The 15,475-nt window shown below is 42.3% G+C and overlaps 1 protein-coding gene across 1 annotated transcript in view; it reads right to left on the minus strand.

Annotated features, from left to right (window-relative positions):
* cadm4 (cell adhesion molecule 4) overlaps nt 1-14,898 on the minus strand; it is an 88,739-nt gene extending 73,841 nt beyond the window's left edge. The window contains exon 1 of the mRNA XM_083885893.1: nt 14,803-14,898. Within this exon, the coding sequence (XP_083742019.1) occupies nt 14,803-14,890 (88 nt within the window). The 5' untranslated portion in view covers nt 14,891-14,898. The remainder of the gene's footprint in view (nt 1-14,802) is intronic.
* Nucleotides 14,899-15,475: the final 577 nt, after the last annotated feature.

The raw sequence follows: 15,475 nt of genomic DNA on the forward strand, positions 1-15,475 counted from the left end.
CGTGTTTTGAGAAAAAAATCCAATTTGTAACTAACATTCGAAAAAAAAACGAACGAGCGTCTCGTTCACGGATTGACGCTAGAATCTATTTGGTAAACACTGCCACCTGCTGACGAAGGGAGGCATTACTGCGACAAATTCGTATTCGTAAAAAAGCGAGATCACAATTCGCAGATTGCAAATTTCTGTTTTACAAATGTCACGTTTACGTTTACGAACGCACACTTCGACACACCAAAGTTACAAATTGGATTTTTTTTTTATTTGTGGATCTCAAATCACGCATTCGTGATCGTCTCAAAAATCCGTAAACTGTGGAAAGCGAGGAATGCGTGTTCTAGGCGATCCACAAATGCGAAATCACAAATTCACAAATGCAAATTTCATTTTTTACAAAGTCACGTTATTTACAAATGACATCTTTTTTTTTGTAAAAATCAATATACACGTTACAAATTGGATTTTTTTTACAAATATTAGTGGAACAAATTTAACTCCATAGTTGGAACAGTCGCGATAATTGCCAGTGTGCTTTAGGACAGTGGTTCTCAACCTTTTTGAGTCGCGACCCCAAATTTAACACGCACAGCTGTCCGCGTTTTTTTTCCAAAATTATTTGGTGACCCCCAGAAATCATCTGGACCCCAAGGTTGAGAATGGCTGCTTAAGAAGTGGAGTTGAACCTTTTTTATACCAACCATGTGCATTTTAGTCAGTATAAATTATCTTTCACGCAGATTTAAATCTCGATATCTCTGTACATCACAAACACAACATATCCTGTTCCGGTTTCATAGTAAAAGTACTCCAGCATTTCAGTTCCCTAATTCCACCGATTACATTTTTGAAATATTGGCTTTGTACTGAAGACTCAAGGCATTAATAAGTAAAGGAGAATTACTCTCAAGCCTCAAATCTCACACTAAGTTAAATTTTAGCCCTGGGGGATTCAACATGCAAGTGTAAGTGTGGGAACGAAAAACTGTAGCCTTGAGTTGTATAATACATCATTAAATACTCTTGACACAGACAGGAGAACATCTCGGCTGAGAGCTTATGGGGATACGGGTCGGCCTTTGTTTACTGAAAAACCAGGAAGAGACCGCGTTTATGGTTAATTGTGCTGCAGCTGCACACGCTTCCATTGTGTGGCCCCGGCCGTTAAAGTCGTAAAAAAAGTGCGAGGAAAAGCAAGAAAAAGGAAACAAAAAAATTAACTGCCGTTGTGAGCGGGAGAGCGACCGGCGTCTGCCGTCACCCCCCCGCTGAGAGACGCAGCCGTACAAGAAACACCTGCTGCTGCTGCCGCGAGATCAATCTGGGCCAAGAGAACAAGAGTGCCTGGTGAGACGGTGCGGGAGCCAGAGCTCCCAACCAGGAAATGATAGCAGGGTTGTTAGGAAGTGATGGTTTTTTTGGGGGGGTATAATAATGCAGCTGGCGGAGGCTGGGCAAAAAAAAAAAAAAAAAAAATATAAGAGAGATGACGCATATTCTTCTTCTTCTGCCGGAGCTCATAACACAGCTGGGCTCAGCACTCTGGGTTTTTTTTTTTTTTTTTTTTTATCGGCTGCCATTCGCACAGAGGCCGCGAGCCTGCACGGCCTTCAGCGTAGAGAAGAGGAAGAGGAGGAGGAGGAGGAGGAGGGAACCAGCCCCCCCGTGACAGAGGTATTAATCTGTGCCACGTTAAAAAATAAAAAAAACAAATCATATTAAGAGAGAATTCTGCGGGAGCGATCGATCGCGTCGGTTGTGCAACTGGCAGTTACGGTCAAAAGGATAAATAAAAACGGGGTGGGAGGGTATAAGGGGCAAAAAATAAAAATAAAATCACTTCTCTCTCCGGCCAAGTGGGGGCAGTATTTCATAGCAGTGAATGAGTTTTTTTTGTTTTTTTTTATTATTATTTGAAAGGCTTCTACCACCTCCTGTTCAAGAAGAAAAAAAAAGGGGGGGTGGTGGGGGTGAGGGGGTGGAGGGGGGCTTTATTTACTATGCCAATAGAGATCCAAGAAAGGCCATCATTTCAAAAACACATAAACAAATAAATAAATAATGGGTGTACAAATTCATAAGACAAGGCTGTTCAGGGGCCCGTCCTAATGGTCCCACCATGGGGATGACTTATGTGGGGACAGAAGGGGGGGCGGGGGGGCGGGGGGGTGGGGGTGGATGATGGAGGGAGGTGTGGAGAGTTAAAAGGGAGGGAGGTTTGGGAGGCAGCCAGGTGGACTGCTGGCTCACCCTTGGTCACAGTAAATTGTCGAAAGCTGCCTCAGCGGTGCAGGCCGGGGGCTCTACTACGGTTGAATTTAGCACCGAGCGTTGTCTGCACCTCTTTTACGTCGTTTGTAGCCGCGCCGGGGGCGAAAATAGGACCCCAAATGCGGCGTTTAAACAACGACTGCCTTTAATTTGAATAAACGTGAACATAAGAAGAATAAAAAAAAACGAACCCAACCAGAGGGGCCATGATGTGCTAGGCTAAAAAAACAAACAAACATACATAAAAGCCATAAAAGTTATCTCAGGGAAATTCAAGGAGAACAAAAATGACAGAACAGAACAGATCATGGTTAAAGTGATAGTTCGGGAATTTTGGACATAAGACCTATTTTGCAACTCAGCCGGTGTGATGGAGACGTCTGGAGACGTTTTTCAAGAAATTTCATTCAGTTCTTCTAGTTGCAGAGGAGTTCGCTGATGCTATGGCTAGCGCAAGTCAATGGTACAAGCTAGCATGGCATTAGAAACACTCATACCGACTCCACAGTGCACCCGAGGCAAATCCATTGTAACGGCAGACTATGGATGTACATATCTGTGTTGATAGAATGTTTGAAATAAAACCAAACCTTGCAATTTGAAGGATTTATGTCTCAGCAGCAGCGGCAGCAGCGCGTCATACTTCCGGCAGCGGCGGACTGATTCCGCTGCCGGAAGTATAGTGCTGAGAAAGTAGTCCGTCAAAAATCCATGCGATGCGACGTTAGTTTCGTTTCAAATATTATTCTATCAACACAGATATGTACATCGATAGTCTGCCGTTACGATCGATTTGCCTCGGGGGGGCACTGTGGAGTCGGTACGAGTGTTTCTAATGCCATGCTAACTCGTATCATTGACTTGCGCTAGCCATAGCATCAGCGAACTCCTCGGCAACTAGAAGAACTGAATGAAATTTCTTGAAAAACGTCTCCAGACGTCTCCATCACACCGGCTGAGTTGGAAAATAGGTCTTATGTCCAAAATTTCCGAACTATCCCTTTAAGGAAGAACAGGCAAAGACACTGGGGAGCACACAGACTAAAGCCGTGGTTCAGACGACATACTTTCAACACTGTCAAGTTCTCGGGGGATTTTCTATTTTACTTCTGCCCCTTGGCAATAAACAGGGGTTGAATGGAACGACTCAAACGCCGTCTCATCTTTAAATCTTCCTTCTTTGTTTATTTACAGTAGAAGATAGTTTAGTTTAGCTTGAGTTCAGGAGAAAACCAACACATAATACAGCAATTGCTTAATTGCCTACTAATACACCAAAACAAATAATTTGTTTGTTTGATTTTTCACCATCAAACTGCATTTAACGATCAACATACATCAACAAACTCACCAGTAGCTTCCCTATAAACCGCCAGCAAGTAAAACTCTTCCCCAGTTCGGTAGTCATCAAATTTTTCAGCAGCAATCAGACTTTGACTACATGTGCTTCAAAATGAAATGAAAAAAACTCAGCACTTCCTGGTTAGTTCCCTGTCAAAATAAAAGTCCCTTCTTCAAAATAAAAGTCCCTCTTTTTTTTTTTTCTCGAGTCCCCGTCTAATATGGATTTCCACCAGACGCGTTACAGGACGTCTCGGCAGCGTCCCAGAAGCGGCGAAGCGCTATCGATAGGTAGCGGTTCTACTTTTGCCGTTGCCGCTGATGAACCCGCAGAAAATGATCCATTTGCCCGAATGCACTTTGACAGTGAGCTGAGTTTCTTCTCTAAAACAAAAAAGTATCTCGGAATGACTTGAAATTTACCATCATTATAGTCGGCATCGCCCTGAACAAGGATCCATCGAAAATATTTGCAAATCTCTTAAGGAATAATTTTCATGAGTTTTTTAAAATCAGGAAATGATCCATTTGCCCTGATGCACTTTGACAGTGAGCTGAGTTTCTTCTCGAAAACAAAAAGTATCTCGGAATGACTTGAAATTTACCATCATAATAGTCGGCATCGCCCTGAACAAGGATCTGTTGAAAATATTTGCAAACCTCTTAAGGAAATTTTTTTATGAATTTTTGAAAATCAGGAAATTATCCATTTGCCCTGATGCACTTTGACAGTGAGCTGAGTTTCTTCTCGAAAACAAAAAGTATCTTGGAATGACTTGAAATTTACCATCATAATAGTCGGCATCGTCCTGAACAAGGATGCGTTGAAAATATTTGCAAACCTCTTAAGGAATAATTTTCATGAATTTTGAATATCAGGAAATGGTCCAATTTTCCCTGATGCACTTTGACAGTGAGCTGACTTTCTTCTCGAAAACAAAAAGTATCTCGGAATGACTTGAAATTTACTATCATAATAGTCGACATCGCCCTGAACAAGGATCCGTTGAAAATATTTGCAATGCGTTTAAGGTATAATTTTCATGAATTTTGAAAATCAGGAAATGGTCCAATTTGCCCTGATGCACTTTGACAGTGAGCTGAGTTTCTTCACGAAAAAAAAAAGTATCTCGGAATGACTTGATGCAGTATTGGGTGTTTATATAACGTAATATAACGTTTTTACGGTGCACAATTGCGGCGTTATCTCCTCTCGTTGTGATAATTAACTTCACTTTCAATCACCTCGTGTTGCCGACACACTGAAATGTTCACGTTGAAACATTATTTCAATATTTTGTCAAATCTGGCAACATAATCAAACCACACTCGTGCATCGTTCCGAATCGGGGATCGCAGTAATGGCTTTTAAAAGCTGCTATTGTGCATACTGTAATCACCATTTAAGTCAAAACAAATCACAGCACTTGGAGAAAGCCAGAAGTGGAGGTCCAGAGCTCACGACACTGTTCCCTCCTCCGAGGAAAACGAGGCACCACGACAAGAGCTGATCTGTCTCCATGTGACCCCAAAACAAACCCCCCCGTGCGTCCTCGAAGCAGTACCGTCTCTGTGTTCATTATCTCTCGTTATCTTTCAAATGGAGGCAGGCCAAGAGTGAGTGTGTGTGGTTTCGTTTGCTGCTCGTGCTTTTTACAAGAGGAATCAATGTAGGGAAGCTGCAGAAGCGCGCAGGCGCGCGTGCCCCTCGTGTTATTGCCGCTTTAATTAAAAGTATAACAGCAGCTCATGTAGTTTCCTCTCGTCAGGGGTCATCTGCTGGCAACTCCTCCGTCTCTTCCCCCATCTGCATGTACAATTTTCCCATCATCATCATCATCATCCCCGGAGTCTGCAAGGTGGTAGCCGGGGTTCCATGGTATGTATGCAAATGAGCTGTGTGTGGGTGCGCGGTCTTGCTGCGGGTTAATCGCAGTTTTGCAGCGTAAAAAACAGCTGACTTTGAGCTTCTTCTCCTCCTTACCTCCTCCTTTTGCAGACCCATCCGTTCACCCCTCGTACCCTCGCCATCCTAAAATTATCACTCCATCTCTCTCAGGGAGCCAGGACACTGCCAATCAAATCCAACACACACACACACACACACACAAAAAAAACCTCCCTCTATAAATAATACATAATCCTTTGCAAATCTCTCTCTCTCTCTTCGCCCTCATTACCTTGGTTCTGTCACTTTCCTCTTGTCCTCCTTTTCTCAGCTCTTTGACTTTTCTCCCCTTACCCCATTGGTTCTCAAAGTGCAATGAATTACAGTTGATAGTTTTAATCCAGGAGCGACTAAGCTTGTTAAATGTACAGGCCAATAAGTGCAAACTGTAGAACTGTATTCACTATGTCATCAAATTTTGGATGACATAGTGACACAGTATAGTATGACGTTTTTGTCAAAATTTGGCATTTACATTTTTTCCCAAAACATTTTCACATTTTGGACGACATACTATAATATGTTATTTTTGTCAAATTTTGGACCAATTTTATTTTTGCAAAAAATTGTCAAATTTTGGACCAATTTTATTTTTGCAAAAAATTGTCGAATTTGGGACGGCATATATGTCATTTTTGTCAAATTTTGGACTGAATTTCTTTGGAAAAAAAATGTAAAATTTGGGACTTCATAGCATGGTACGTTTTTGTAAAAAATTTTACCCTTTTTTTTGCAAAAAAATGTCAAATTTGGGGCGGCATATATGTAATTTTTGTCAAATTTTGGACTGAACTTCTTTGGGAAAAAAATGTAAAATTTGGGACGGCATAGTATTGTACGTTTTTGTAAAAATGTTGACCAATTTTTTGGACCAAAAACTTTTTTTTTTTTTAAATTGTCATATTTTGGACGACGTAGTAAAGTATGTCGGTTTTTTTCAAATTTTGGACGTTATAGTTATTACAAATGGGATTCTTTGTTTTTCCTTTGGCGGCCCTCAGTCCAATGTTGGGTTCCTAAATTGGCCCTCAGGTATCAAAACTTTGAGAACCCCTGCCTTACCCACATCAGTCCTCCCTTACTGCCTTTGGTGCAATCTCACCAAAACGACCTCTTTCTCTTTTTATTTAAACCCGCAGTCGTCGCCGTCGTCGTCGTCTTCTTCGTCCTCTTGTCTTTTATCACAGTGTTTATCACGTGTGTCGTCCTCTCTCCTCTTCTCTCACAGGCCTCGGGAAACTGTTGGAACTTTCTTTCTCTTTGACTCGCCCTCTCTTCGCTCCTTTTCTTCAGTGTTTTTTACCCTCTCATTTCATTCTGTCCTCTCTTTTTTGTGTGTGTGTGTGTGTGTGACTTAGTGGGACTCTTTTCCTGCCTCTCTCCTCTTCCTTCCTCCTCCTCCTCCTCCTCTGCTGCCGGTTCTCTCCATCTCCACACGCTCCTTCGCTAAAATGTGATTTGTTCTGCAGCTCAAGTCTGCAGCATAATCACGCCGCTTTTACGGAGAGAGCGAGAGCGGAAGAGAGGGGAAGAAAGTGAGCGAGTGAATACGGGGGGAGAAAAAAGGGACGAAACAAAACGAGTGAAAGGATGAGACTCGGAATCCTTTTCCCCTTCTTTCATCTCCTCTACTTTTGCCTCTCTTAATTGCCTGTCATAGCTCAGCGGCCACACTTTCTACCCCTCCTCTTTTTCTCCATCCTCCGTTACTCAGAGCACTGCACTATACACTCTCTCTTTTCCTCGTGACCTCTCATTAGGAACATTTACTTCCACGTTATTTACACGTTTTGTGCCGTGTTTGACTTTGCTCAGCCCGCCCACGCTCTGCATTAAAACGTCTTCATCCCCCCCTTTCATCACTGCAGCCGTTCTTCTCCTCCTCTCCTCGCTCTTGCGTCACTCCGTTTGACCTTCGTATCTTTATGTCTCTCCAGCCTGGCGGCGTTTTTTTTTTCTAATCACCTCGTCCCCCTCCTTTTTGCCCCATCCTCTCTTCTTCCTCTTCCAGCTCCCCGCCATCCTCTCTCTTCGCTTTCAAACAGCCAAAGCTGGTTAAGCGCAATCTACTGTGCAGCGTTTTATGGCCGGGGTTTGTCACTTGCCTGCAACAACCCTGCAACAATGGCCGCCGCGCACACACACACACACACACACACACACCCCAACAGCGGCTTAAAGACGATTTACAGGGCTATTACGCAAGGGCTACCACACTGGGGGATACACCACGGCCAAGAGCACCGGTCTTAACACTCTCTCAAAAATAAACCACACAGCCGCTCGCTGTCTATGGTGCGGATGTGTTTGCACATTGCAAGTTAGGGGCCGTTTACATCAGCAGCACCAAATTCTTCTTTACAATGCAGATGCATGCACAGGGGACAGCGACAACACACCTGCTTTAAAAGGTGCATTATGTAATAAATCTTAAGCTAAACTGGCCATAAAATCCTCCTAATATGTCACAGAGACTCAGGAATAATGTTCATATAACAAACTGAACTCACCAACAACAACAGTACAGACAAAATATTTGCATTCAAAAAAAAAATATTTTGCAGACTGCAAAATCATGTTTATGTTTTGAAATCATTGTTTTGGCGTCATGTGGCGCCACCTACCGCCGTCTACCAATCATTGCAGTCAGTAGAGTCTCAGCTGCCGAGCAACCGCGGGTTGCCAGTTACGTCAGAAAACCAAACCTAAAAGACCTCTGTGTTTTGAATTTGAATGTAGTAACCGTTTTTGGCCACATTCTTACATATGGCACTTTTAAATTTTTTGCAATGGAGCATAAATGTTATTGATACTTTATTCCCATAGGAAAACGCCTCTCTGCATTTAATCCATCCTGTACTAGGAACCTTCCATGGGTACCCGGAAGTACAGCCGCTCTCGGAAGCGCAGCTCCCCCCTCTGGAACGGTGGATGCACTGCTCCTCATTATCAAAACAAATTTCTTTAACAGTGTTTAAAAATAGCTTCTTCACGACTCCCCGCCGCAGTCCCTTTGACGACCTTTGACCCGGAGTCAGACCCAGAGTCAGAAGACACTGTCGCTCGTGAAACACCTCCACAACGGACGCTATTCTTCTTCTGCGGTTCAATGTACGCAACCGGATGTGCCCGGACTAGTGCCCGGAGCAGGACGATCTGCTGTTCAGGAGAACCGGTGTTTACGTAACCGGACCGGGTTTTTTCAGAGATCTCGCTGAGCCCCGAGATTTACAATAAAACACAGCGTTCTCAGCAGTGGCTGAACTGTTTGTTTAGAACCTTCAGGGCTTCTTAAACAAGGTAATGACGCAGATACACTAAAAAAACAGCGTTAATTGGAACTTCCGGGTCTAGGTCCGTTTAAACACTAACATAAATGTCACACATAAAGGCTGAGAATCTTTATCTGGCGACCCAAAAAAAAAGAAGCCTTTCCAGCTGTCCATAACATCATAATGTTATCAGTTTATGTGACTGAATTAAGTGTTACTGCCCAACACTGGCGAGGCCAGAAAAGACATAAAAAAAAAACACAAAAAAAAAACACAAGAGTGTGTTTGTTCATTCTTTGTGAAACGGTTTGGCCTAAACATAAAACTGCCCTAGTGGCATGAATTACATAAGCACAGTGACTGCCAAGACACAAACTCACTCTTTCTCTGCATCCCTCACCCTCACTCCCCCCCCCAAATTGTTAGCCAGTAGCTCGGCTTCCCCCGCAACATCCTGAGAAAAACACACAACGTCCTTCTGTTTATCTAATATGCAAAAGAGGGGAGAAAGAAAGAGAGAGAAAAAAAACAACAACCCCCAAAAACAAACAACACAGCACTGAACTGAGGAGAACATACATATACTGTGCGCAGCGGCACTACACTTGTTTACCAATGAGCAGCAGGGAAACGACATCAACCTGCATTAAAGACATAATATTAATGACAGCAGGTATAAATAGCAGCTAATAAATCCTGCACCTACACTCACAACTGCTCTCAGCAGCTCTTTTTCAGACCTTGTTTTATTATCATCTTTGTGCCTCTTCATTTCTGTATTTTTGCCTGTGTTACACACACACACACACACGCGCACACACACAGACATACACAAGCACACACATCCTTGTACTTGCTGCATACTGAGGACCGGGTAAAATTGCTGACAGATTGAGGACCAGCATTTCCACTTCATAAATCAACACAATTACAATTATCTACTTCATGAATGACATCTATAAAGAACTTACTGGGTGCAGTACCATAAAATGTCTGCAGGTGGAGCCCCAGAGCAAAACGTGTGTGAAACACCAGGGCTGAAAAACGCGTTTTTGTACCAAATTGAGGACCTCTGTTAAAAGTAGTATAGCATGTTTACAACGTAAAGAAGTGATTTCAATGAAAACAAAGTGAGGACCGGCCAAAATGTCCTCACTTTGTAAAAATGACCTCACTTTGTTGGTTAAAAACCCTCACTGGTCCTCAGTATGCCGCAAGTACAAGAACACACACACACACATCCTTGTACTTGCTGTATACTGACGACAGAGTGAGGACCAGCATTTCCACTTTATAAATCAACACAATTACAATTATCTACTTCATGAATGACATCTTTAAAGAACTTACTGGGTGCAGTACCATAACATGTCTGCAGGTGGAGCCCCAGAGCAAAAAGTGTGTGAACCACCAGGGCTGAAAAACTGTTTGTTTGTACCAAATTGAGGACCTCTGTTAAAAACAGAGTATAGCATGTCATAGCAACATAAGGAAGTGATTTCAATGAAAACAAAGAGAGGACCGGCCAAAATGTCCTCACTTTGTAAAAATGACCTCACTTTGATGGTTAAAAACCCTCACTGGTCCTCAGTATGCTGCTGTATACTGAGGACCGGGTAAAATTGCTGACATAGTGAGGACCAGCATTTCCACTTTATAAATCAACACAAAAAATACCATTTCTGGACAGTAGGTGTCACCCCAAACCTATGCACTCCTTGAGATTCAGTAAAAATAACAATAACAAATATCAACAACGTGAGGACCAGATTATCATTGAGTGTAAACATCATCTCAAAGTGTTTCACGGGTAATATGAACCAAGATTATATTTAATCTGGGATCATTGAGGGCAGATTTGAAATAATTACATAATTTTCACCCAAAAATAGCTGCTAAATACTCTGATATTTCCCTTATTTGGTGATAAATTCAGTTCCATATTGAATATGCAATATTCGACTGCTATATAACACAGTCTTTGATGTCTGACTGTTAAATATTCATGAACATTTAAATCTTCTCAAACTGTGTCATTACATGCCAGTCAAAGTAGGACGTTGAGCCCGACTCGGCACAACTGCTCCCGACATCGTGCACACGACACACAGCGTTGTTCACACACACATTAAAGGGATAGTTCGGAATATTTGGACATAAGACCTATTTTCCAACTCAGCCGGTGTGATGGAGACGTCTGGAGACGTTTTCAAGAAATTTCATTCAGTTCTTCTAGTTGCTCGAGGAGTTCGCTGATGCTATGGCTAGCGCAAGTCAACGGTACAAGTTAGCGTGGCATTAGAAACACTCATACCGACTCCACAGTGCACCCGAGGCAAATCGATTGTAACGGCAGACTATCGACGTACATATCTGTGTTGATAGAATGTTTGAAATAAAATCAACCTTGCAAATTGAAGGATTTATGTCTCAGCAGCAGCAGCGGCGGACTGATACCGCATTTGCTGAGAAAGTAGTCCCTCAAAAATGTATGCGATGCGAGGTTAGTTTTGTTTCAAATATTATTCTATCAACACAGATATGTACATCGATAGTCTGCCGTTACGATTGATTTGCCTCTGGTGCACTGTGGAGTCGGTATGAGTGTTTCTAATGCCATGCTAACTTGTACCATTGACTTGCGCTAGCCATAGCATCAGCAAACTCGGCAACTAGAAGAACTGAATGAAATTTCGAAAACGTCTCCATCACACCGGCTGAGTTGGAAAATAGGTCTTATGTCCAAAAGTCCGAACTATCCCTTTAACTTCTATCCGCTTCCTTCTTTCCTTGAGCCAGTACATCTATCATCTATCTCATTCTCCACATTCTCTATCTGTCCAACAACCTCTCCACTTGACTCACTAAATCTCTCACACACTCTGGGGTCCAACTTTTTATTAGGTTCTTCAGAAAAAAAACAAACCAAAAGGCTTCAGCTCGTCTCATATCTATCGTCGTTCTCTTTCTCGTTCTGTTTTCGCGTTTCCTCCGAGTCCTTCAGTCCAGTCGTCTGTTTCTCTTCGTCCATCCGCTCTCTCATTCCCTCAATCTCTTTTTTTCGTATATCATTTTTGCATCAATTAGTATCACATTTACAGTTATGTTCTCTCTCTATAGCCATAACCGAGGGCATCACATTGCAGCGTTTAGTGGTGAATCTGCAGGGAGTCTAAATTAAAAGAACCAAAGAAAATTGCACTAACATAAAATATATATAGTACGCACGACAGAATGAATGTCTATTAAATTAAATTAAACGAGAGCGTGCGCGTGACAGTTATGCACTTGTGTTTTCGTATCATGTTTAAAGAGATAGCTTGCGTTTAATAGGTTTTCTGATGCGCATGATGTTCTAACATCAGTAGTCAGTAGCTGCAACGAGGAAAAACTGACTCAACAAAAGCCTCACCTGACAAAATCCACGCCTGTCTACAATATCGTAAAATCGTAGGTTACGCAGAGCCTGTCGCAGAGCCTCTGCGTCGTCTCCGACTGCACGAAATATTTTTTAAGAGTCCGTCACTCCGTCAAGGGACAACGGAGACGGCAAAGGCTGCGATTGGTCCTCAGGACAGGCCGAGATAACGCTGCTCTACTCTAACAGTGCGCACCGAGCGTCCACAGAGGCGGAGCTGATCACTGCCGACAACGTCGCTGCCAAACTATAAATACGTCATATATTAACACACACAGCACATGTTTACTCTCTAAACTAAGCTAATTTCTCGCCTCAAATTATCTTAAAACTGCGTTCCGTGACACAGAAAAGTGAGAAAACGGCCACTGTTTCAACAACAACAACAACAGTCTTTCTCTCTCGGACGCCATTGCTCACTGTAGCCAAAAGCACAACAACCTTTGCGTAGTAGTGACCCCTGCTTATCGGGAGGGGAAATTGCAGTGCGTATCCATCACCACGACGCAGAAGTATGAAGGCTCGAGGGGTCTCCGTGGTTACGCAGTCGGAGAAGTATAATGTGGCCTTAAGAGTTTATGTAATACATTGCGTTGTATTTTCTGGCTGGAAACAGCAGTTTTTAAACATTTCATTCTCACCAAAATTCGCCGAGATCATATGTGATATGTGACATCATGACGTACAGGAGTTGTTGATCCACTGATGCATCCATCAGCAAGTTTTACTTGGTATTTGACGTTGGTATTTGCAATCCCCTGTGTGAATTTACCTGAGTGACGCACAGGTACTAAAAAACGGTAGCAGTAGACCACCTCCTGTGTCCCCACTAGCTAAAAACTGAGATTTTCTCTATTAACTTTTGGTGCTTTGGAGCAAACTTAAATTTCCAGTTGTAAAAAAACTGTCTAAGGATGTGAAAAAGTGGCTCGTAGACTTTAAATGGCATAGTTTTTTATGAGGCGAGAGTCTTTTCTTGTGTCCCTGCTGGCAGGTGTTCTTGTTACAGACTAATTCCCAGCGAAGTGTCGGTCGCTCATAACCACACTTCATATAACTGCATCACTTTAAACTGCTATATTGCACACAAACCAGTAAGACTCTCGACCGGATCATGGCCATAGGATGAAATTAGTGGGAAAAACATCTCATCACAATATATTTTCTCATATCATTTGACATCACTATATATATATCCACATTTCTGTAAGGCTGGGTGATATGGCTTATAAATAATATTTGGATATTTTTAGTCTATATCCCGATATACAGTATATGAGATATATAGGGATATAAAGCTTAGTTTCTCTGAACTCATAAAAAGTTTTCTTTAGAGATGCAGAGTGACAACACACTGTAAATACACTCTGAAATAAAAGATCTACTTCTTACGTTTTACAGAGTTATTTCCCTTCATTTCAGGTTTATTTCTTTGACCTTTTTGATGTTAAATGAAGGATATTTACAATGAAACAATGACATTTATTATTAATATGGTCAAATTCAGGCAAAAACAAACAACTGGTATGATATTGGGTGACTTTTTTTTTTTTTTTTTTTACAAATATATAGTTATGTCTATTCAATGTAATATGATGATTATCAACAGGGAAAGTCATCACAGATACCTTATCATGATATGACGAAAATCTAAGACCATGGGTGAATTCCAATTCCTTGCTTAACCCTCAATCTCAAAAATGCGCTCCCTCTAGTGCAAGTGCTGTCCCGATTCTCAGAAAAATTAAGTTGAGGGTCAAGTTTAAGGGCTGTATCGCCCTCAATATTGAGATTTTCCGAGACCACCCTTGGGAGCAAGGTCTACCCAGAATGCACTGCGTGTTTTCACAAAACAAAGATGGCGTCGAAAGCAGCGAAACGAGTACGCTACAAATGAAGTATTTTCTTTGTTAATAGAGATATAAAAATGATGAAAACCATTGTATTATCTTAGTTTAGGCCCATATTATGGATTACTGACGTCATTGTTGCGTAACATTTATTTTACGATCTTTTGTCAATAGTCGGCCGTTGCGGACAAGCGATGGTTTGCTATGGTTTACTTTTCAATAAGTCGTGGTGTGTGGTAACTGTCAGCTGAATATTTGTATGAGTATCATCTTATAACTAACTGACAACCTAATAACTTGACTGACAAATGGATCGTAATAAATAATTTTTATAATATATAATTTATAATAATAAATCCTGACGTAAATGTGTTCTTCTTCTCGTCTTCTTTTTTGGAGTTGACAGACTGGACGCAGCTTTCGCGTTATTCTGCCCCCTACAGTCTGAAGACGTATCTGCATTTAAGGGGTGTCCCATTTCTAAGTGACAAAATAACCCTCAACACTTGGTTTTGAGGACCAGTTAAGATTAAGGGTTGAGCTTGAGGGTTAAGATAGGAATCGGAATCGGCCCCATATCTCATGATATCAATATACTAACATAAGTCTAACACGAACCCGTCTTATTTTGATGTACAATCACACCTGAGTGTGGGTGCTGTGCTGCATGTGTGTGTACGAGTGTTTATAGGTTGCATGACTTACGAGTGATGCAGAGCAGGACCAGCACCAGGCAGCGCAAGGCCAGAGAGAAGGGGGCGGGGAGGAGGTCATCGCGCTGGACGGCCTTCATTGTGTATTGTAGAGCCGTGCGTGTCCTTCGTATGTGTGTATGTGTGTACTTGTACGTTTGATCAATGGCTCTTCTGTGACCCTGCCTCCTTCACTACAGAGAAAGTAGTGCAAGCAGCCCGATTTGTCCTCTGCAAGGCAGCAGTGCCCAGCCTTTCTCCACTGCGATCTGCCACTGCCTCAAAGAAACTGCTGCAAGGCCTCGCACACAGCGCTAGCAACAACAAAAATCCCAGCTTGGCACCTTGTGCTGCTAAGAACAAACTTGCGATACGCAGCGTCTTAAATCTGTACAGTGCAGAGTCTTGGTTCCATCTAAGCAATATGTGATAACAAAGCAAACGCTGCAAAGGCGAGATATATTTTTCCACCACCACAGAGCTGCGAGGCCTCCCGGGAACAAAGACTCTCAAATCAATGAACCGGGAAAAACCAATACCAAATGTGACCGAAGCAGACCTGCAATAACCGGGGCTGAGGATAACGGCAAAGTAATTAAACCAAATGAGCAGCAACTTAATTAGCTAAACGCCAAATCTGAGCCTGCAGAGTCTTGGTGAGTTCTGAGCCCCGGGTGTCCTGATAA

Source organism: Microchirus variegatus (assembly GCF_963457635.1).
Source record: "Microchirus variegatus genome assembly, chromosome: 2".
NCBI classification, from domain to species: domain Eukaryota; kingdom Metazoa; phylum Chordata; class Actinopteri; order Pleuronectiformes; family Soleidae; genus Microchirus; species Microchirus variegatus.